At 53.5% G+C, this 21,252-nt stretch overlaps 1 protein-coding gene and 1 long non-coding RNA gene across 7 annotated transcripts in view; one reads left to right on the top strand and one right to left on the bottom strand.

Annotated features, from left to right (window-relative positions):
• On the bottom strand, nucleotides 1-12,839 carry LOC144281270 (uncharacterized). 6 transcript variants are annotated; one of them, XR_013349807.1, is made up of 6 exons: nucleotides 11,810-12,839; nucleotides 6,064-9,020; nucleotides 2,515-2,644; nucleotides 1,839-2,245; nucleotides 249-365; nucleotides 1-143 (listed from the first exon to the last, which is right to left on the bottom strand). It is a non-coding gene; the product is annotated as an uncharacterized LOC144281270 (long non-coding RNA). The 6 variants fall into 6 exon arrangements; XR_013349808.1 differs by having other exon boundaries at nucleotides 8,961-9,020; nucleotides 11,810-12,569; XR_013349809.1 differs by lacking the exon at nucleotides 6,064-9,020 and having other exon boundaries at nucleotides 11,810-12,567.
• Nucleotides 11,060-21,252, top strand: part of CYS1 (cystin 1) — a 17,982-nt gene continuing 7,789 nt past the window's right edge. The window contains exon 1 of the mRNA XM_077844158.1: nucleotides 11,060-11,460. Coding sequence (XP_077700284.1) covers nucleotides 11,098-11,460 — 363 coding nt within the window. The 5' untranslated portion in view covers nucleotides 11,060-11,097. The remainder of the gene's footprint in view (nucleotides 11,461-21,252) is intronic.

A 21,252-nucleotide genomic window follows, 5' to 3' on the forward strand; every position in this document is an offset into this window, starting at 1 on the left:
TTTTTATTGCAAAGGAGACATTTTTATTCCAACCATTGGTGATCGATACAGTCCTGCTGAACTCAAACGGAGCGGGATTTTGGACAGGAGCAGCTGTGTGACTCTTGGCAAGTTATTTATATCCTCTCCAGGCCTCAGCTTGCCTATTAGGAGAGATGGCATTTAAGTGTCCTTTGAGCTGCTGACAACTGATTTCTACCCCACCTGATGGTTCCAGAGCCAGAAGGTCCCTGAGAAGTCAGTCCTACCTGTCACGGGGACAGTGGCCGGCATGTGGCTGGTCCTCCAGAAATGTCCACTGAACTGGTACCAGGTTGGAGCCGGTTATATGTTCTCAGTTCTGTTACCAAATTTTCTCAGGAGCTCTAGGGAATAATTAATTTTTTTCATTAATTTTCTGGGGAAAAATGCATTTCGAATTGTCAACAGTCACCTTTTACAAATGCATTTTTAGCTCACATTCTTTCGAGTGCTTCTTATGTGCTAGACATTATTGTGTGCCAATGGCTTGAGATGCATGACCACCCTTAATTGCATTCACTTCTCACAACAACACGACCGTGCAGGAATTATGAATCCCCATGTGATGGATGAGGAATCTGAAGTGCAGTGAGATTAACTAATCTATCTGGAGCTACACAGATGGTGGAGACCAAACTCATACCTGAGAGTCTTCGTTTGCAAGCATTACTGGCATTTGAGAACAGACCCCATTTCTGTTTTGACATTGGCTGGGCAGCATGCATGTAGCCAGACATATTTCTGCTCTAGGAGAACAAAAACCTATGAAAGAATAGTTCTGTGCTCCTCTTTGTCTCTGGAGAGGAAAAGGCCATCCTATATCCTTCTGGCCCACTAATCATTGACTCAACAAGTGGTCACTGACGTCCAGGTACTATTCTAGGTGCTGGGAGCAAATGGTAGGGAATAATACAGAAAAAATTCCTGCCCCCAGGAGTTTACATTCTAGCAGGAGGAAAACAGAAGCCAACAATAAACTAATAAGTATATTAAATTGTATATTAGAAGGAGAAAGAGCTATGGAGAGAAAATAGAGCAAAATAAAGAGGGTCTGAAATGTAGGGTGGAGGGTTGATTTAAAATAGGCCTCCCTACAATGATGAAATGGAAGAAAGAGGGATCCGTCCATGTGGATGGATGTGAGTGGTGCAGCTTTCTGAATGAGTGACACCGATATAGTCAGTGCAAAGGCCCTGGGGTGGGCATGTGTCTGGCATGATTGGGGATGGGCAAGGACAGCAGGGAGGCTGGCAGAGGAATGAGAGGGGGTCATGGAGGTGGTCAGAAATGGCCAGATTCTGGATCTGTAACTGGAAGGCCGAACCAAGGGAACTGCTGATGTTTGAAGGTGTGTTGTGACAGGAGGAGTCAGGGATGACCCAAAGGTTTTTGGCCTGAGTAACCCGAACAGTAAAGAATCTAGGTAAAGGCTGTAGTGTTAAGAAGAGGCCAGCTGCTCTTCGCTCTGTTTCCCCGCAGCTTCCTGGCCTGAGTGACATGTTTGTGTCACCCTATGGGAGACAAAGAATCAAGGCAGTCTGGCGAAATTAGTTTATGAGGTCCCAGGATCGGAAAGGAAGTATCTCCTTTTATGCTAACGAAGAAAAACACACGGTGTTTAAACATTTTATTTTGAAATAATTTTAGACCTATGGGAGGCTTGCCTAGATAGTACAGTGTTTGCATGGGGCACCCGGCTTCCCTTAGCGTCAACGTGTGGCATGACCACTGTAGGATTGTGAAACCAAGACCCTGACTGTGGACGATACTATCAACGGTCCTGAAGACTTGATTCCATGCCCTGAATATTCCCTTACCGTCATTTTTTGTGACACAGGATCCCTGCCACCTCTCCTCACTGTCTAACCTGAGACAGTTTCTCCGTCTTCTTGTTAACCGCCTGGCACCTCTCTTCTTTCCTGTTGGGCACCAGGTCTGGGCACCGGTCTGGGGCGAGTGGCACCTGGAGCTCCGGCCACGGGCCCAGGCAGCCAGCACCACAAGGGGAGCAGCCAACACAGGACTCTTTCCCTGGCCTGGCCCACCGCCCTGGTCCCCGGCTCGCTGCAGCTCTTGGCCTTGGGGACTGCCAATCCTTGGACACCCTGGCCACATCTGATCAACACAGCTCGGGGGGCACCTGGCTGGCTCAGTTGGTGGAGGGGGTGTATGGCTCTTGATCTTGGAGTTGTGAGTTCGGGGCGCATGTTGGGTATAGAGATTGCTTTAAAAAAAAAAACACACACCAAACAACAACAAATCAAAATCAGAGCTGGGTCTAGAAGGCAGCAAAAAGCCCCCTTGTGATGCCAGATTCCCCAACAAACACAGATGGCTAAAGAAAAGCTCTGCTGGACTCCACCAAGATCAAAGTGTTCCTGAGGCTGGAGAACACGAAGCTAGTAGGGAGAGACTCCCCTACCCCGCCCCACCTCACCCCCGCGGGGCACCCCCACCCAGAGTTCTGCAACCAGAGGCACCCGGCTGACTCACCCCAGCGCTGGGTTGTAGAGATAAGACCAGGGCGCAGTTGCTGGCACTATTTAAGTCAGGAAGCATCTGATGGCCCAGTTACCACAGCAACCAAAGTTTGCTTTGAGAATAGCTGGTGCTCTGATCTTATCTGGACAGTGAAGAGACGCAGAGATGCATGTCGCCAGGACGGTCAAGGCTCCAGACACATTCAGATAACTCTCTTCTGCAGTCGGCCACCAGAGCTGGGCACGTGAGGGCCGGGTGATGCACACTGAAGATGGACTGGGATCTTTCTAAGGGGTGGAAGATGCTGGTACGGCCTCAGTCTGCAAGAGAGGCTCCTCAGAGGACAGGGGCACGTGCCACATAAGTGCCACCAAAGCCAGTTGTGCTACCGTCGGCTGGTCTGCTAGTTGGGGTGGCTCACTGGTGGTGGAGGGCACAGCCAGGGGCCAGGACACGTGGGTGTTAGGGGAGCATGGGCTCTGCAGTGGGACCGCCCAAGGCTCTGGCACTGATGAGCTGTGTGACTGTGGGCAAGTGTCCTGGGCTCTCTGAGGGCATTTGGAAGAAGGTGCCAGCTCTCATCTCTCTGCCCTCACACCAAGCTTCCCAACATCCCATGCCTTCAGAACTCTGCTTTCCAAGATGCAACTTCTGCTCCTCTTTTAAAACCCAGCTTTGGTGTTTTCCTTGTGATGCCTTCTCGACCACTCTTAGCGTTATTAACTCATGTTAATCCTCCTTCCTCTATATTTTGTATTTGTTATTTCCCAGGTCTCCCTTTATTTTAATTTTTTAACACTATTGTCTCTCCCACTGGTCTCCCAATTCCCTGAGGGTTGAGATTATGGATCATTTGTTTGTTTATCCCCCAGATTTATCATTTTATGTAGAATTACTCGAATATATGTGGGGTATATACTCATTCAAACAGATTGAGTTTCTTTTCTGATGGTTTCATTTTGGTATAAGTTTGCTTTTAGTTTAAGGAATCAAAGCGTAATTGGATATGTATTCAAATAACTTGAAATGGATTCAAATAACTCTTAATACATCCCTAGTGTTGATGCTTACAAAAACTGGAAATAGATTTTCCCCTTTGTGTGTGAATAAGAGAAAAAAAATGAGGGGAATGCAATTGCTTTCAACATTTCACCTGTAAGAAAAAAACCGTAGAAGTAGAAATATAAGGATGGCTTGCAGATCTAGTTTCTGGCTCATACAAAAGAAGGAATTTAAAAATTGAGAAGGCTGGGGTGCCTGAGTGGCTCAGTAGGTTGAGTGTCTGCCTTTGGTTCAGGTCATGATCCCAGGTCCCGGGATCAAGCCCCAGGTTGGGGTCCCTGCTCAGCGGGGAGTCTGCTTCTCCCTCTCCCTCTCTCACTCCCCCGCTTGTGCTCTCTCACTCTCTGTCAAGTAAATAAATAACCTCTTTTTTTTAAATAGTTGAGAAGGGTGATTTGTCTACAAGAATCTTTTACTTTGTATTTCATAGTTCAACAAGCTCACCCAAGGCCTTGGGTGAGAATGTGCTGTAAGGTACAAAGGCAGAAATAAGTCACTAAAAATCTTAGGTGGTTAATATTAACTTCCTTTGCTCGCAGGAATAAGCTATATCATCTGGAACGACTGGGTGAAACTCAGAGGCCTTTCAACTAACCTGGGAATTGGCACAATTTCTGGGAAGGGCCAGATGGTAAATATTTTAGGCTTTGCAGGACAAAGGGCCTCTGAGGCAACTACTCAACCTTCAGAATGATGTAAAACCAGAGGAGGGCTGCACATGAACAAATGAGGGCATGGCTGTGTCCAATAAAATTTTATTTACAAAAACAGGTGGACGCTGTTTTGGGCTTGCTGGCTGTAGGTTGCCGATCCCTGAACAAAATAGCCCATCATCAGGTCTACCTGTCTCTTCTCTTAAACACATCAAGCACAGATGAGCAGAAGCCATGTCGACCAAGGTGTAAGGTTATTATGGGGTGCAGTTGTTTTTTTAAGATTTTATTTATTTATTCATGAGAGACACAGAGAGAGGCAGAGGGAGAAGCAGGTTCCCTGTGGGGAGCCCGATGGAAGACTTGATCCCAGGATTCCGGGATCATAACCTGAGCCAAAGGCAGATGCTCAACCCCTGAGCCACCCAGGTGCAGTTTTAAGACAGAGAATCCAGTAAGTGAAAACAACTAAACCTCTCAAGTCTGAATGGTGGTTACTGATCCAGAAGGATGGCTGGCCTCTTGTCCTGGGTAGAGCCCCGCTCCTGCTCTCACGGACCCTTTCCTTACCATCTGCCCCACTGTCTTCAAGATCCGAGGTCTGCTGAGCCCAGAAGGGAGGCTGCTGGCCGTGCTGATCTATCGCAGTGTTGAGACAGCACCGAACTATGCAGAGAAAGCCCCGTGCTGCCCCAACCAGAAGTGCTAACTTTTGATCAATGTAGGGAAATAAAATTTGCTTTCTTTATTTCTCAGGGATTTTACGAGGCTTGGTGTATTAGCCAGGGTTCTATAGAGAGCAAAACCAGTAGGATATGCAGAATGCGGTATATGTAAGAGGAGGCTTACTATGGGGACTGGCTCACACGGTCATAGGGGCTCAGAAGTCCCACAATCTTCCATCTGCAAACTGGAGCCCCCAGAAAGCTGGTTGCATAACTCACTCTGCGCCCGAAGGCCTCAGAACGAAGAGCACCGATGTCCAAGGGCGGGAGGACATGGGGGTCCCAATGCTAATGTCTTCTGGAAACACTCTCCCAGACGCTCCCAGAAATACTGTTCTACCAGCTATCTGTGTGTCCCCTAGCTCAGTGAAGTTGACGCCTAAAATTGACCATCACAAGTACTATTAAAGTAACTTTTATCAGAAGAAGATTATGGTCAAAGTTTAAAGAACTTCGTTTCGAAGAATGTATTTAAGACAAACCCTCTTACAAAACCTATTTATGCTTAACAATCTCAATGAGATAGACTAGGGTGGTCTTCGGAAACTACCAATCCTACTCTACTCCTCTCCAGAGGCCTATGCACAGCTCACAGAGTCAATGTCCGTTTTTTCACCATGGGGTGCTGTGGGGCTAGGTTATGCCACGGCAAGAAGCAACCCCCAGCAGAACAGGCTTTTGGCAGCAAATATTTATATTTATTTATATATTTTTTAAGATTTTATTTATTTATTCATGAGAGACACACAGAGAGAGGCAGAGGGAGAAGCAGGCTACATGCAGGGAGCCCAATGTGGGGATGCGGGCCGATGCAGAGGGGAGAGCATGGCTGAATTGTAGCCTCTACTTGCTCCTTGGTCAGGCACTTTTGTTCAGTAAATCACCTGTAGAACCCTACATGTGGGGCAACGGACTCATTGGGTGAAAGTCCCACAACCCAAGAATACCCTCAGTCCTGAACAAAGAGAAATGGTCAGTCACCTTACCTACATGGGTAGCCCTGGGTACTAGGTTGGTAGCTCCTTAGAGCTCAGTTGTGCAATATTTGGGTATAGCTAGCATAATGAAAAGACCATGAGGACCAGACAGGCTTGGGTTTGAGTCCCACCTTTGCTACTTACTGGCTTCTGCTGCTCCTCTGAGCCTCAGCTTTGCCATCCATAAAATGGTATCTACCTTATGAGGTTGCTGAAGGGCTCCTTTAAGGAGCCAACGTCTCTAAAGGGACCAGAAAGTGCCAGGTGTCCTCCCTGGGTGGTGGTTGATTGCATTCCACAGGCCAGGTGGTCCTTCCCGGCAGGAGGACCTGTACAAACAATTCCCAGGCATCCATCCGAATGAGCAGGCTGAGACTCAAGGCCGCTAAACAAATTAAAACACTATGAACGAAAGGGCCAACAAACTTAATATTTAACCTGACCTTTAATAGGAGTCCTCTGTTCCTTTAGCTGATCAATTCACTGGGGAATTCTCAGGTCTTCCAGAAGAAGTTGGAATGTAGTAAGCATCTCCCCAGCTCTCTGGACCATGCACTGGTTCTGTGCAAAAGCTACCAGAACAGGGTGGTCTCACGTTGCAGTTGCCCTTCACGGTGGGGTTGTTCGGGCTTAAAGTTGGATGTTTCGTGTTTGATGCATGGTCTTTTTTTTTTTTAATATTTTGTTTATTTATTCATGAGAGACAGAGAGAGAGACAGAGAGAGCGAGAGAGGTAGAAATGCAGACCGAGAGAAACAGGCTCCCTACTGGGAGCCCAATGTGGGACTTGATCCCAAGACCCCGGGATCACAACCTGAGCCCAAGGCAGACGCTCAACCACTGAGCCCCTCAGGAGCCATGATGCATGCTCTTTGGCCAGTGGTATCGCAAAGGTTAACTTCCATAATCAAAACGTGTTAAGGCCATGTTCGCCCTGGCTTCATTGCCCCCTCCTCCTGCCACTGCCCTCTCCCTCCTCCCTTCTCCCCTCCTGCTACACAACTTTCACAGGATGAAACAGAACTCTCACAAAGCCTAGAGTCTAAGTAAGCTTTGAGCAGCCTCTAGGTCTCCAACTCCAAGTTGTGTGTGTGGGACAGTGAGTCAGGCTCTGGCTGTCTGTGCAATGGACCTACAAGGGAGAAGGGAACAGGTCCCCTGAGACCAGCAAGCACGGATGCTGTACTGGACAGTCGTGCTGCTCGCCCTGTCCACAGCCCCAGCCACACAGGCTACGGCACCATAGCTCACTGGGCCCGGTGTGGGCGCCTGAACCTAGCATAGCCCAACTCCAGATGGCCTGCTTCCTGCCCCTTGTGAACACCCCACAACCAGAGCTCCCCACTCCAGGTAAAACCTCACCAGGAAGTGTCTTTTTTGCACAGCAGCAGAGCTCTGCACCAGTGACCCCATCCTTTTTCCTTACCCGTGAGCTGGGTGAGGTAAAGGATGATGCACTGTCAGTATGAAGACCTTCCATCAATCTTCTGGTTTGTACCCCTACTTCTTGCTCCCACTTTCATTCATACGTGCTGCCCAAGTCCCCGAGCCTCACTGTTGGAAGACTGACTCCTATCTCCTCTTCAGCCTCTGACATCACGGGCTGCAATTTCTCTTCCTGTTTCATCTGGACACCCTCTTCTCATGATGAAAATGTGCCAACTCTGAGGATTTAAAGATTTCTTATTTCCAACTAAATACTGCAAAAGAGTTCTGTAATTCATTGGTTATCCTTAATGAATAGCATCAACTCTTCCTTACATTTCTCTCCACCCGCTCAGCGGTGAAGCCATGAAACCAAATGCAAAAGCGTGGACACTCTGCAAGAAGACAATAGTAATTCTATGACATCGCTGCCATCCAAAGGTATCAGCAATAATTGATAGCATCGTGGCTCTCTCAAGTTACTGATTCAGCATTAAAAATAGAAACATGGCTTGCCTGTGTTTCAAATGCTGTTTCATTTTTCACCTGAATATAAATATGATCTTTCTGTATATTCATAATAACCAGAACCTGCACAGTGTATCTCGCCTCACACAATCCCTGGCGATGTCAGGAATGGTGGATGATTATAGAGGTCCTGAGCAGAGATAGTAGATCTGTAGAGTCCCTGAAGTAGGGCACTCGAGTAGGGCTTAAAAAGGGGGGTGGAAAAAAAGGGGGGGTGGTCCTTGGGTTGTGGTAAGTAGAGTACCTGCTTCATCTCCAGATGTCAGGCTAGTCCTGTTGCCAAGGAAAACATCACTCAGGACACATGTCCTGCTGAAAGTATCAACAACTACAATTCTCTCCCAAAGTTTAATTTGCTCACTGCAAGGAAGTTATTACTTTCCAGGAGTTAAGCAGACGGCTCCCCAGCTGGATCTCATCCTCCATCCCCCTCACAGCTACCACCAGGGTCACTGCATAAAGAAGTCCTTTCGCTGGAGAGGTAAGGTTGCCAAGATGCCTCCGTAAGAGGGATTAGGCCTCATTTCCTATGTCCCAATATTCCTGGGATTTTGTTAACCCCTTGGGACAGAGAGAGTCTTGTTTATTTCTAGAGATGATCTTAGGAGGCATTAGTCATGTAGGAAAACTTAGGTTGTTTGCTTACTATGGGAAACTACTAATAAAATCAATCTGGGTTTTTAGCATATTTGTTGGAAGCCAGGTCTCCAAAGCTGGATTCTTAAACGGATTCTCAGAGTGGCAAGAACAGTCTTTGGCTTTACTGTCATTGGAGCCAAGCAAGCTAGACAAGTCTGGGGAAAAAGATTGGGATCTAGAGCGGTCAGAAACATCAATTGCCCTGGGAGGTGAACACAGGGAGCTCTGAATATAGTTAAACTGAGTCACATGACTAGACTCTACTTGGGCAGAAGTAAAACATGTTTTCCTTTAAATGATTAAACTTAGTTGAACTTAGTTCAAGAAAAATGTCTTTCCCCACTGAATGTTTCTCTTTCCAGGCTTAAAGAGTTTCAAGATGAGATTTGTTTTTTTAAACAGAAAACTTCTATCAATAGCTTCCAAATTAGACACATCTGTAGACTTACAGCACCCAGATGACTTCAGATAATGTATTTGGCCCATCTCCTACATCTGGATGGTTGAGGCTGTATGTCAAAAAAAGAAGAAAAAAAGGTGTGTGTGTGGGGAATGTTAGAAAGATTTCCTTGGTCTGTTGATAATAACATAAACAAAAATGAAGTTGAGTCCCATGTTTATTCCATCTTCTCTGGCATAAAGCTTTTAATCCCTACTCGTGGAGCGATAAAACAGTAACATTTCAAGTCCATGGTTGGAAAAGGCTAGCCAACATTTCACCTCACCAACTGTTCTGCAACTCGGTCAAGATTCTGCTTGACGCCAAGTCGAGATGGGTGAGTGAGACTCACGATGTTGGCATTTGTCTTACTTTGGAACCAGAGTTGGGTTTTTAAGTAAGTGGAAAAGAGGAAGAAATCAAGTCTAAACAATACAGGCAAGACCAACAATAACATCGCTGGGGTTGAAGCAGACTGTTTCTAGGAGCCTTCTGCCCTTATTTTGGGGTTAGTTCATTTAAAATAATAACCATTTTTCTTTTCTTTACTAGCCAATGACCAAAATCTAGAATTATGATTAGTATCTACTGGTCTTTCCTTTGCTTTTTTTCCTGGGTGGGGGGATGCATTCTCTATTCCCTCTTTTATAATTTTTCTTTCCTAACAGTGGTTGCTTTTTACTATGAGGGTTTTGGAGAAGGCTCAGGGCTGGGGCGCTGGTCTCGGATGGGGCAGGAGCATGGACCCAATGAGAGGGCCACCCTGCCTGCTGCTCGCCAGCCAGCCCATAGACTGGAGGGACTGTCCCCTGGGAGGGTGGCCCCTTCCCTCCTCCAGTGGAGGGAGAGGGTGGCAATTTGAGGCCTAGAGGCCACTAGGGTAGAAATCCCACGCATTATCAATCCTCAGGTGCTTGCTCCATCTGAGGAATGGGAGGCTTGGCGAGAGGACGGTGCCCACCACCCACCCAGGTCTGGTGGGGCAAGGCTGTGATGTCACCTCTCTACTCTCATCACGTCCTCATGCTGTGTTTTCCATAAATGAACCAAAAGCCCTGCGGAGTTTGTCCCAAGGCCTGTCGGGCCCCGGGCTTCCAGTCCCAGGCAGGGGGGACCTGGCTGACCTGAGGGTCATGGAGCCAGAGCCTTGCAGGTGGACCTGCGAGGGGGTTCCCACCCTAGGCGGGGAGGAGGAGAGCGGGAAGGAGACTGAGGAGGAGGGGGCACTCCACCCTGGTATCCCCGACCCCCCCCCCCCCCAGTGCCCCGCACCGGGCTCCAGCTCCCAGCACAACCGCGCACAGGCCTGGGTGTGCCCTGCCTCCGGGCCTCCCCTGGCCCTGGCCCTCGCCCCGGGGTCTGGATCCCTCACCCCCGAGCCGGATCCAAGCCATCCCTCCAAGCCCGGGTCTGCACCCCATTTCCCGGGCGGCCCCTCTCTCCTGTGCCCTCGCTCTCTGCGCCCTACACTACCCCTCCAGGGTCTGCACCCAAAACCCCGGCTGCGCCCCCTTCCGTGTCTCCACCCCCGGATCCCATCCCTGCTCTACCCCTTACCCTCCAGGCCCGGAGCCGCACCCCTGCATCTCATTAGCGCTCCCCCCCCCCAAACCCAGATCTGCATCCCCATCCCCTGGTCGCCCGCCCATCCCTCTAGCGCCTTCACTCCCACGCCCCCAGGCCCCGACTCGTACCCCAACCCCTTGCGGTGCCCTCTCCCGCGTCCCCGCCCCCAGATCGAGTCCCCCCTACTCTTCCCCCGCCCCGGCCGCACCCCCACCCCGGCCGCGCCCCCGACCGCGTCCCCGTCCCCGCCCCCAGATCCCGTCCCCCCCATCCCGTCGCCCCCCGCCCCCATCCTCGGCTGGACCGCACCCCCTCCCGCCTCCTCGTGCCCCCCCGCCCCCCATCCCCGCCCCGGCCGCGCCCCCGGCCGCGTCCCCGCCCTCACCGAGCTCCCGCCCCCGGATCCCGTCCCCCCATCCCCGGCCAGGACCGCGTCCCCGCCCCCAGATCCCGTCCCCCCATCCCGTCCCCCCATCCCGCCCCGGCCGCGCCCCCTCCCGCGTCCCCGCCCCGGCCGCGCTCCCGCCCCGGGGCCGCGCTCGGGCGGCGAGACCCGCTGCTGGGCGGGCGGCGGGGGCGCCATGGGCAGCGGCAGCAGCCGGAGCGGCCGGGCCCTGAGGCGGCTGCGCGGCCCCGACAGTCGGCGGGCGGGACCCGGCGGGGCGGCCCCGGAGGGCGGGACGCGGCCTCTGGCCTCGGCGACGGCGGCGGCCGCCCGGGAGGAGGCCGGGGAGGCGGAGGCGGCTGAGCGCGCGGCCCACCCCGGCCCCGGCCCCGGCCCCGGCCCCGGCCCCCGCCCCGGCCCCGCCGCGCCCCCCGACGGCGGGGACGAGACCCTGCGCCTGCTGGACCAGCTGCTGGCCGAGTCGGCGGCCTGGGGCCCGGGGGAGCTGGCCCCGCGGGGCCCGGAGCCGCCCCGACCCGCAGCCGGCGCCGGGAGCCCGGTGAGTGTGGGAGCCGCGGCGCTGTTGGGGCCGCGCCTGCCCCCGCCCCAGCCCCCGCCCCAGCCCCTGCTCCCTGACCCCAGCCCCAGGTCCCAGCCCCCAGCCCCTGCTCCCTGACCCCAGCCCCTGCCCCAGGTCCCAGCCCCCAGCCCCTGCTCCCTGACCCCAGCCCCTGCTCCCTGACCCCAGCCCCTGCTCCCTGACCCCAGCCCCTGCCCCAGCCCCAGGTCCCAGGTCCCAGGCCCCAGCCCCAGCCCCAGCCCCAGCCTTGCGCTCCCTCCCTCCCTCCCTCCTCCCCCTTCCCCCCTCCCCCGCCCCCAGGCTCCCCTCTGTCCCCAGTGTCACCCACCGCCTCTGTGCCTCCGAAGGCCTCCGAGCTCTGCGGCCCGCGCGGCCTCTCCTCCCTCCCCCCCCCCCCCCCCCCCCCGGCTGCGGCTTCTGGGTGCGGGTCTCCCTGCGTCCAGTGTGGGGTGCGGGTGCTGGGAGCAGCCTGCAAGAGCAGGGACGCGCATCCCTTGGCAGAAACGCGTCCCCCGGGCTGCCTTCTGGCCAGAGCTCCGCCTCCCCTTCCCCTTAGAACCGGCGGCTCTGGAAGCACAGGCCGGCCCGGCCCCTCCAGCCGCGGGGCGCTGTCGGGGTGCTGGCCGTCCTCTCCAGCGAGGCTGCTAAGTGGTGGCACCGGTAGCCACGCAGCGGTTCACAAATGCCCTGCGTGTCAGACACATCCAGAGCCTTGCCTGGCTAGTCAGGCCATTCACATGCTACCGGCTATTTTTAAGATGCTGTGGAATCTGTTTTTGGCTTCGGGATCCTGTCTTCCAGAACACTTGTAATAACAGCCCCGTTGTTCTACAAAAACAATAAAAACAAGCCCTCGGCTTTGGCAACAGTCTTCACTCAGCGGAGCAGCAGGAACAAGATCTTTACCCTCGGCTCCTGGGCTTCAGGACGGTGCCAAAGGCGGCACCTCCTTCCCTGCAGCCCCGCAGGCTTTGCTTAACTGCCCGGACCGGGAAGCGGGAAGCGGGAAGCGTCTTCTGGGGCAGCCACGGAGCAGAGAATCCTGCAGAGCCACTATCCCCTCCCGGGATAGGCCCCCCCCTCCTGTCCCCCCCTACCCTCCCGAACTGAGCGGCAGCAAGCAGGGCTAAATTCGTTCGCAGGATTCCTTCGAGACTACGTCACCATTCGGTTATATAACACTAGAAATGGGTAAACAGTAGAGAAATTTGGGGGAAATTCTGAGCTTGGAAGCGATCGTCTAGTGTCCAAGTTTCAAACGCCTTGGAAACTTTAGAAGTGAAAACGAGAAGAAAAGAAAAAAATGGATTTGCCCCTGATATACTGAGCATCAGTGGCTCCCCGGGTGCAGGGCTGCTGGACTCACTCTTTCCGCTATGTCTGTGTGCCCGGCACCCCTCTAGGCGCTAAAGCGAACACAGATGGCCCCGATCCTTGCCCAGAAGAAAGCCACAGTCTCTTGGGTGGGGGGTGGGGAGACCCACAGACAAAAGGCAGAGCACAGCGCGGTGAGAGGTGCACCTGAGTAGCGAGTCCAAGGGGGAGTGACAGATCCCCTGGAGAAGTCAGGGTGGACTCCTGAAGGACAGCACTTGAGCAAATCTGGAAGGATCTGTGGCCTTAGGCAGGCAAAGGAGCAGAGATGAGCATTTGTGCAGAGATAATCCTGGGTGCCTGTGCGTGTGCATGTGTGTCAAAGGCGATGGGGTGGGGCCTGCAGTGCACAGGCTGTGGGTGGGGGGTGAAGAGGCCCTGGAGGGCACGCGTCATGCCACCCTAGGTCGTGCAAGGGGTTCCCCACATTGAGGAGTTTGGACCTCCCCATAAGAGCTGTGGCTATCCCTGAAGGGCTAGGGGGAGCGGTGCTTTGTGTTCTAGGAAGCTGACACCCGGGGCTGTGGGGGCATGGACGGGGCCAAGCCTGAGGCCAGCGTGGCCAGCTGGGGGCTGCCCCGGTGGTCTGGGTGAGCAGGCCCCGGGAGAAGCAGGACAGTCGGAGGGCCGAGGAGATGGAGATAGGAGGGAAAATCGGCCAGCCGTGGCTGATCGTACGGATGTGGATTGTATGTATCCTCTGGGCCATAAATGTTTCTTGAGTGAACCCTAGCATCTTAGATTATTAGGTCTGTAAAAAAGCTCCTGGAGTCCAATTTTTTCCGGGTGTGGGGAGACAAAGCGAGAAGGTCAGGGCTCCTAATTTCTTGATTGTAAAGGTCGCGGAAGGTTAACTGCCTGTATATTCAAGTGTGAGATGTAGGCTTTTTGCTAGATTCCGTCCTTTGATAGATTGTCTCGGCAATTGTACCTCTTACAAGACTGAGTTAACAAGACGTCATTGAGCTAGGGAAAACTTGGTATGCACATGGATCAATACTGATCCAACATTTAATGTGCACTTGGGTCTCAAACATGCATTAACTCTTTTCATCTTTAATATTATTATCGCCCATTTTGACAGATGGGAAGGACAGAACACAGAGAGGTTAAGGCACAGAGAGGTCAAGAACTTCGCTAGAGCCACACAGTATGGCGGAGCAGAGGTCAGCCTCTGGATGGCCAGGCTCCTATACCCTTCTTACCAAAGTGGCCCTGACAGCTGAGACACTTGCTACTGGCTCTCTGCCTCGGTCCACGGTCTTACCACTGTCGCGTTTTAACCATTGTCGGTCTACAATGCAGCCAAGCAAGCTTCTCTGAGTCCCCCGGCCTCGTGGACGCCTCTCCGAGCTGCCCTCGGAGGGTAGACTCACATAACCATGCCCGCTAACTCTGTGTTTAAAGGAAGAGCAGGGCCCTCTGAGGTCGGGCCTGGGAGATGCTCTTTCCTGGCCCGAAGAATCATCTCTTCAGCCAATGGGCTTTGTGGCAATTATTTTAGTTGATCGAGTGCTCGTTTTTTGTCTTATTTCTTAATGATTGGTTGTTTTCCTGACACAGTTAAGGGTGCTGGATCAGAGTGAGGTATTGCCGTATCCTAAAACTGGAATTTTGCAAATTAAGTCTTAAGAAGTATTTTTATTTATTTATTTATTTATTTATTTATTTATTTATTAAGACAGGGAGAGCTGGAGGGGGTGGGGTGGGAAGGGGCAGAGAGAGAGAACCTTAAACTCGCTCCACTCCCAGAGCCTGACGCGGGGCTCTATCTCATGACCCTGAGATCATGACCTGAGCAGAAACCAAGAGTCAGACACTTAACCGACTGAGCTACCCAGGCACCCCTTTTAAGAGGTGTTTAAAGCAATCATATACATCTCTATATATGATCGATCGATCAATCGACCTATCTAGGTGTATGTGAGAAATGTATATCTACATGTATGTAGGGGCTACTTCAGTGGCCCTAGTGACATTGTGTTGATATCACTGAAATTATAATATTGTGTTTTGAATTTTTATACTTAAACTATCTCATAAATGGCTTTTTATATTGCTGCATGATATTCATAATTATTTTAATAAGTGCAAAATATCCATCAAATTCATGTACTTCAGTTCTCTAAACCTTGTCTTCTTGCTGTCCTGGATTAATTCCCAACCCTGTGCCTGTGCGGTGTGAGGTGTGAGGAGAAGAATTCCTTTTCTAAAGTCAGTGGACCTTGAAAGTCAAAAGCATTTTAGTGGGATATTGAAACCGAAAACTATTTAGGATGGGAAAATCATGTGAGAAAAGCTAATGGTTTGGGTTTGGGTTTTATTGAGTTATTTAATCAAATTATAGTTTTTTAAAAAAATGTAGCAGTACCTCTGCCACTTAGTGCTCTATTAATTGAGAAAATGTACTGTCTATTGATCCATGCATTCAGCGTATATTTTAAAATATATTTTTTAAGACTTTATTTATTTGAGAGAGAGAGAGAGAGAGAGCATGAGTGGGGTGAAGGGCAGAATAAGAAGCAGGCTCCCCGCTGAGCAGAGAGCTCGATGCAGGACTCATCCCAGGACCCCAGGATCATGACCTGAGCCAAAGGCAGGAGCTTAACCTACTGAGCCACCCAGGTACCTCCATTCAGGTATGGAGCGTCCGCACATGTCAGGTACAGTTCTTGGTGCTGGTTATACATCAGTGAACCAGGTAGACAAAACCTCTGCTACCATTCTGATTGTATAAAGTCCAACAAACTAAAGTATAAAGATCAATAAAGCAGGGCCACCTGGATGGTTACGTGTCCGACTCTTGATTTCCAGTCAGATCATGATCTCAGGGTCGTAAGACCAAGCCCCTTATCGGGCTCCCCGCTCAGCTTGGAGTCTGCTCAGGATTGTCTCCCTCCCTCTCCCACTGGCCCTCCCTCACCACTCTCTCTCTCTCTCTCTCTCTCTCAAATAAAAAAATACCTTAAAAAAATAAGTCAGCAGGGGCTGGGGAGAATAGGAGTGCATCTAGATTGTCATTTTTAATAGAGAAAGTGTCACTGAGGAGGTGGCACTTGGCGAAGCCGTGAAGGAAGCGAGGGCCGTGGTGCTTCTGTGGGAACCGGTGTCGCAAGCCGAGGGGTCGTCCAGTCAGCAGTCCTGGGGGGGGAGGACCTGGAGGGTCTGCTCAAAGAGCAGCGGGTCGGGCAGGGTGTCTGGAGTGGAGAGGGCGCGGTCAGGGTAGTGGGAGACAGGGTGGTGGCCCGGATGGTGGCCGGCGTTTGAGCAGAGCACAGTGGTCCTCTGGCCACCGTTAGGCCTTTGCCTTTTATTTTGAAGGAGGTGGGAAGCACTGGAGGGTTTTGATCAGAGGACACCCGATTTGTGCTGAGGCTCACCCTCGGGGCCGCGTGCTGGCCACACAGCGGGGGGCGGCAGGGCCACAGCCGGGATCCCTGAGCCGGAGGCGGTGTGAGCCGCGGGACCAGGGGCTGGCCTGTGGACGCAGACCAGGGACACGGGCAACCAGGTCCCCAGGGGATTGGCTGGGGGCGGGGGATTGTGAGAGGGAAAGGGCTCAAGGACGACCCCAGAGTTTTCGGCTGGGGCAGCTGGGAGGATGTCCTTGCTATTGATTAGCTGATGTGGAGACGTGCAATGCGGTTTTGAGTGTGTCTGTTAGACACCGACACAGAGAGGCAAGCGAAGGGGTCTTTGCAGGAGGCTGGCGCTCAGGGGAGAGGTGGGTTTGGGGCTGCGAGTGCGGGACGGGGAGGCCCGGGCAGAGCCCCGCCAGCAGCCACACCCGCCGACGCCCCGAGCGCCCGGCGCTGGCCTGGGGCCGTGGGTGTGCGCCCAGACAGGACCCGAGGAGCCCGGCCTCGGTGCGCCCGCGGGGAGCCCAGTAAAGGAGGGAGAAAACCAAGGGATGGCATGTCTGGAAGCCAAGGGAGGACGGCGTCTCCAGCTCCCAGCCAGCAAGGGCCTCCGGCCCAAGGCCGCAGGTTCAGGCCCCGGCTCCCCTCTGGTCCCGGGGCCCGCGGCCCGGCGAGGCCCGGGGACGCGCACGTCTCCTTCCTCGGAGGCTCTGGGGCTCGACCCGGGTCCCCCCCTCGGTGCCGGGGCTCAGGGCGCGGCTGGGGCGACCCAGGGCGTCGGGCCAAGTCCCCAGTGCTCGTCACCGCGCCGGGGCATGCGGACGTGCGTTACGGGGCGCGACAGCCCGGCACAAACGCGGTTCATCGTCCCGTCCCCGAACCCCACCCCTCGGCTCCTCCAGGTCGGCCCGGCCGTCTGTCCCTTTGGCAGCGCTTGGCTCAAGGCAATGGCCTCGTAGCGGAGCTGGGTGCTCTCAGAGCCACGGGCTTCTTTTGGGAAAAGTCCGGTTGTCATTATACGAACGGGGATGGCGGTCCCGGCAGAGCCCGCCTGGCCCCCGGGGCGGTGCAGTGGGCGTGTGCGGGCGGGCGCGCCCCCTGGCGGCGGGAGGGGGGCTGGGTGCGGGCGGGCGCGCCCCCTGGCGGCGGGAGGCGGGAGCTGGGTGTGGGCGGGCGCGCACCCTGGCGGCGGGAGGGGGGCTGGGTGCGGGCGGGCGCGCCCCCTGGCGGCGGGAGGGGGGCTGGGTGCGGGCGGGCGCGCCCCCTGGCGGCGGGAGGCGGGAGCTGGGTGTGGGCGGGCGCGCACCCTGGCGGCGGGAGGGGGGCTGGGTGCGGGCGGGCGCGCCCCCTGGCGGCGGGAGGCGGCAGGAGGGGGGCTGGGTGCGGGCGGGCGCGCCCCCTGGCGGCGGGAGGGGGGCTGGGTGCGGGCGGGCGCGCCCCCTGGCGGCGGGAGCGGGGCTGGGTGCGGGCGGGCCGGAACGCTGGGCATCGCTGAGGCTGAGGGGCCAGGTACCAGGCGTCCCGGCCCTGCTCTCACTGTAGGGGTTCAAGTGTCCATAATGAAACACAGAAACGCCCAACCAACCGAACCAACCTGGGCTTCAAAGAAGGATAATTCTTTGACAGTGAAGAAGGGGAAATCTTCCAAGGCTGTGGAATAAGGACCCAGCGATAAAAGGGAGTAAACTACCGGGATGCTTGGCGGACTCAGTCGGTGGAGTGTCCAGCTCTTGATCTCGGGGTCCTGAGTTCGAGTCTCACATTGGGCACAGTAAACTATTTTTTGAAAGGTTTTATTTATTTATTTCATGAGAAACACAGAGAGAGAGAGAGGCCGAGACATAGGCAGAGGGAGACGCGGGCTCCCCAGGGGAGCCCGATGCAGGACTCGGTCCCAGGACCCCGGGATCACGACCTGAGCCCAAGGCAGATGCTCAGCCACTGAGCCACCCAGATGCCCCGGACACAGTGAACTATTGATGCACAGTGTGGGCAGATCTCAGAATCGTTACACTGAGTGAAAGAAGCCCGGGAAGGGGTACACACTGTAGGATTCGCGCGTCGTGGCTTCCAGAGGGGAGAGTGCACGCAAACCTGCAGTGACCCCAGGCAGATCCATGGTTGCCTGGAGTCGGGAGGGCGGCGAGGGAAGGAGGAAGGACCACGGCGCTGAGGGACGTGTTCGGTGTGCTGGCCACGGTGATGGTTTCACAGGTGCACACATACGTGCTCGTCCAGCGAACCGAGTATTTACACATCTGTGGCTTGTTCTGGGTCAGTTCTCTGCATCATCCGTGTGTACGTGTCTATAAAACTGGTCAACGTGAACAGTTAAAGGGGAGGAGGGCTCTCTAGACAGAAGAAGCAGGACATACACATTTTGGCAAATAAAAAATGCAGTGGATTTTCTAGAAATTAACCATTGATACTCACTTTTTCCCAAAAAACCCCAGTTGTAAGAGCGTGAGGAGACCGTAAAGATTGTCTGATTCACTTCCTCCCCCTTCCTGCTTCCCCTTCAGCTCTGGTGTGTTCCTCAAAGCCCGCGTGGGCTCCGGTGACACCTGCCGCGCCACCCAGCACGCTCACGCGCTCCCCGAGCTCGCCGGTTCCCACGCCGGCCCCCCCCCCCCCCGCGGCCCCAGGGTCCCCTGTCTGTGTGGCGCACAGGTGGCAGGCCGCCAGCGGGCGGGTGGCGGGGAGTTGTGTCTGCCCTGGGCCTGGAGCCGCGGCAGGGGCTGCTGTGCTTCTGGGAGGGCCTCTAGCACATTCCACAGCTGAGAAAGTCAAGGTAAAGGCAGAGCCGAGTTGACAAGGAGAGGACTCCGGGGTTCAAACCTGGGGCACAGACAGAAACATCAGGGGGACGGGAGCAGATGTGACAAGGCTGAGCCATCAGGGAAACTGCAGAAGCAAGAGTCCAGTGCTCCTTCCGAACCCCAACTGTAGGGTGTGCGGTTCACCCGGGTGACGTGGGCCCGGCTGCCCCACCGGGTGCCCCGTAGGTGGGGGTGGAAGCAGCGGGAAGCGGAGACAGGCTGATCCCGCGAAGGTTTGACTCTCGGTTGCCCTCCCGATGGGAGAAACTGCATTTGTAACAACCTTCACGGAGCCTGGTGATGAGGGGCAAACCAAAGTAGGTGACAGCAAAAGCCGGTTCCAGCTGACAAGCGGGCACAAGGGTGCAAATAGGATGACGTCATAAAAAGCAGCTCAAAGACAACGGGGTGAAAGTACGACCCTTCTTCTCTGGCGCCCCTGGGAGCGTAAGCAGGCGCAGCGAACGAAAGCTGGAGGGAGGCAGTCTGGTGGCAGTGCAAGGGAGGACTGTCATGTGTACCCAAGGGAACTGAAAGCAGGGCCTCAGAGAGATCTCTGGACACCCATGTTCACAAGAGTGCTATTCACAACAGCCAAAAGGTGCAAGCAACCTGACAGACTAATGGAGAAACAAAATGCGGTGCACACTCATGACAGGATATCATTCAAAGGGGAGGAAATTCTGGCATCTGCTCCAACGTGGATGAACCCCACGACATGCCAACTGAAACCAGCCAGACACTTGGCTTGGGCTGAGGGGTGCAGCCCCTCAGTTGGGGATGGGAAGTTGATTAATGGGGACATCGTTTCTGTTTTGCAAGATGGAAAGAGCTCTTGAGATTGGTTGCACAACAATATGAATGTAGGTGATACTAAAATATACACTTCAAAATGGTTAAGATTGCAAATTTTAGGCTATGTGTATTTTGTCACAGAATTTTGTTTTTAATGAAAAAGAACATTCACAGGCACGTGGGTGGCTCAGTCAGTTAAGCATCTGACTCTTGATCTCAGCTCAGTTCTCAGTCTTAGGATCGTGAGATCAAGCCCCACACTGGGTTCCACACCCAGCATGGAGCCTACTTAGGAAAAAAACAACATTCAGATGGTCTGAGCTACTCTGAGGTGGGATGGGGGGCTTCAAGAGGCAGTGGAAGTGTGTGTGGGGGGGAGGTTTACTTCCCGTCCTCTTTCTTTGCTCCATCCCACTCTCTGTCCTTCTCCCTCTGTAAATTCTTTGGTAACTCCAGGAGTCGTCTCCTCTTCATCCTTACACTCCCCAAAGGCAAAAATGAGCGTCCAAAGAAATGTGCCATGATACTGATGCCCCCAAAGCAAGATCAGCAGCCACAGTCGACTCTTCAGGGCACCCCCAGAACAAGAGTGCACCTTTGCTCTGGGGCCGGCCTCCACTTGCAGTGTTGCACCAGCAAGAACAACTTTTTAGGGCAGTGCGTTGAGGCTGGCTGGCCTTCCACTGCCCATCCCCTGGCCTTACATCAGAGGCCATACCCAGTGTGTGCTTGCTTCCACTTGCCACTGCTAACGTTTTCAAAGAAACACATAAGAACTAATTTATCAGGGAGGAACATGTATGGGAACCTCTCCTTATACCTTGAAGACCAAGATGTTCCCTGGGCTCACCTCATCACACGCTCTAGTTATCTTCCAGTGGGGCTTTATCAGAGGTTACTCTAGATTACACATTGGTTCAGATACTTCAAATGATGTTTAGTGGTCATCTAGAGGATAGGTGTTACACTAAGGATGAGCTGGATGGATAATCTCTCATCTCACAGTAGCCCTGAGGGGTAAGTCCCCATTATGCAGTTGGGTAAACTGATGCTCAGAGGGCCTCACAATTCCCCCAAAGACATATCATTATTGAATGGCAAAACTGGGATTCGAACCCTTTTTTGAATTATGCTATTTTGACTCTACTATGCCAACTGCTATATAGACCTTAAACTCAAGATTATAACAACCCAGCAATTTGACATTCAACTTAATTTGGGAAAGACTTCATGTTTATCCTGTGCCCAGCTTGGAGAGCTGTAAATTTGGGAGAAGTGGTACTCTTGCTGGGAAGCGCTGACTAACGCTAATGGGTTAATAGCTAGAGAACGGCATGGTATAGAGCATTGATCTGTATAATAATAATATAATAATAGAAATAATAACAGCTAATGTTTACTGAGAACTTACTAAGTGCCAGGCA

This window comes from Canis aureus, chromosome 12 (genome assembly GCF_053574225.1).
Source record: "Canis aureus isolate CA01 chromosome 12, VMU_Caureus_v.1.0, whole genome shotgun sequence".
NCBI classification, from domain to species: domain Eukaryota; kingdom Metazoa; phylum Chordata; class Mammalia; order Carnivora; family Canidae; genus Canis; species Canis aureus.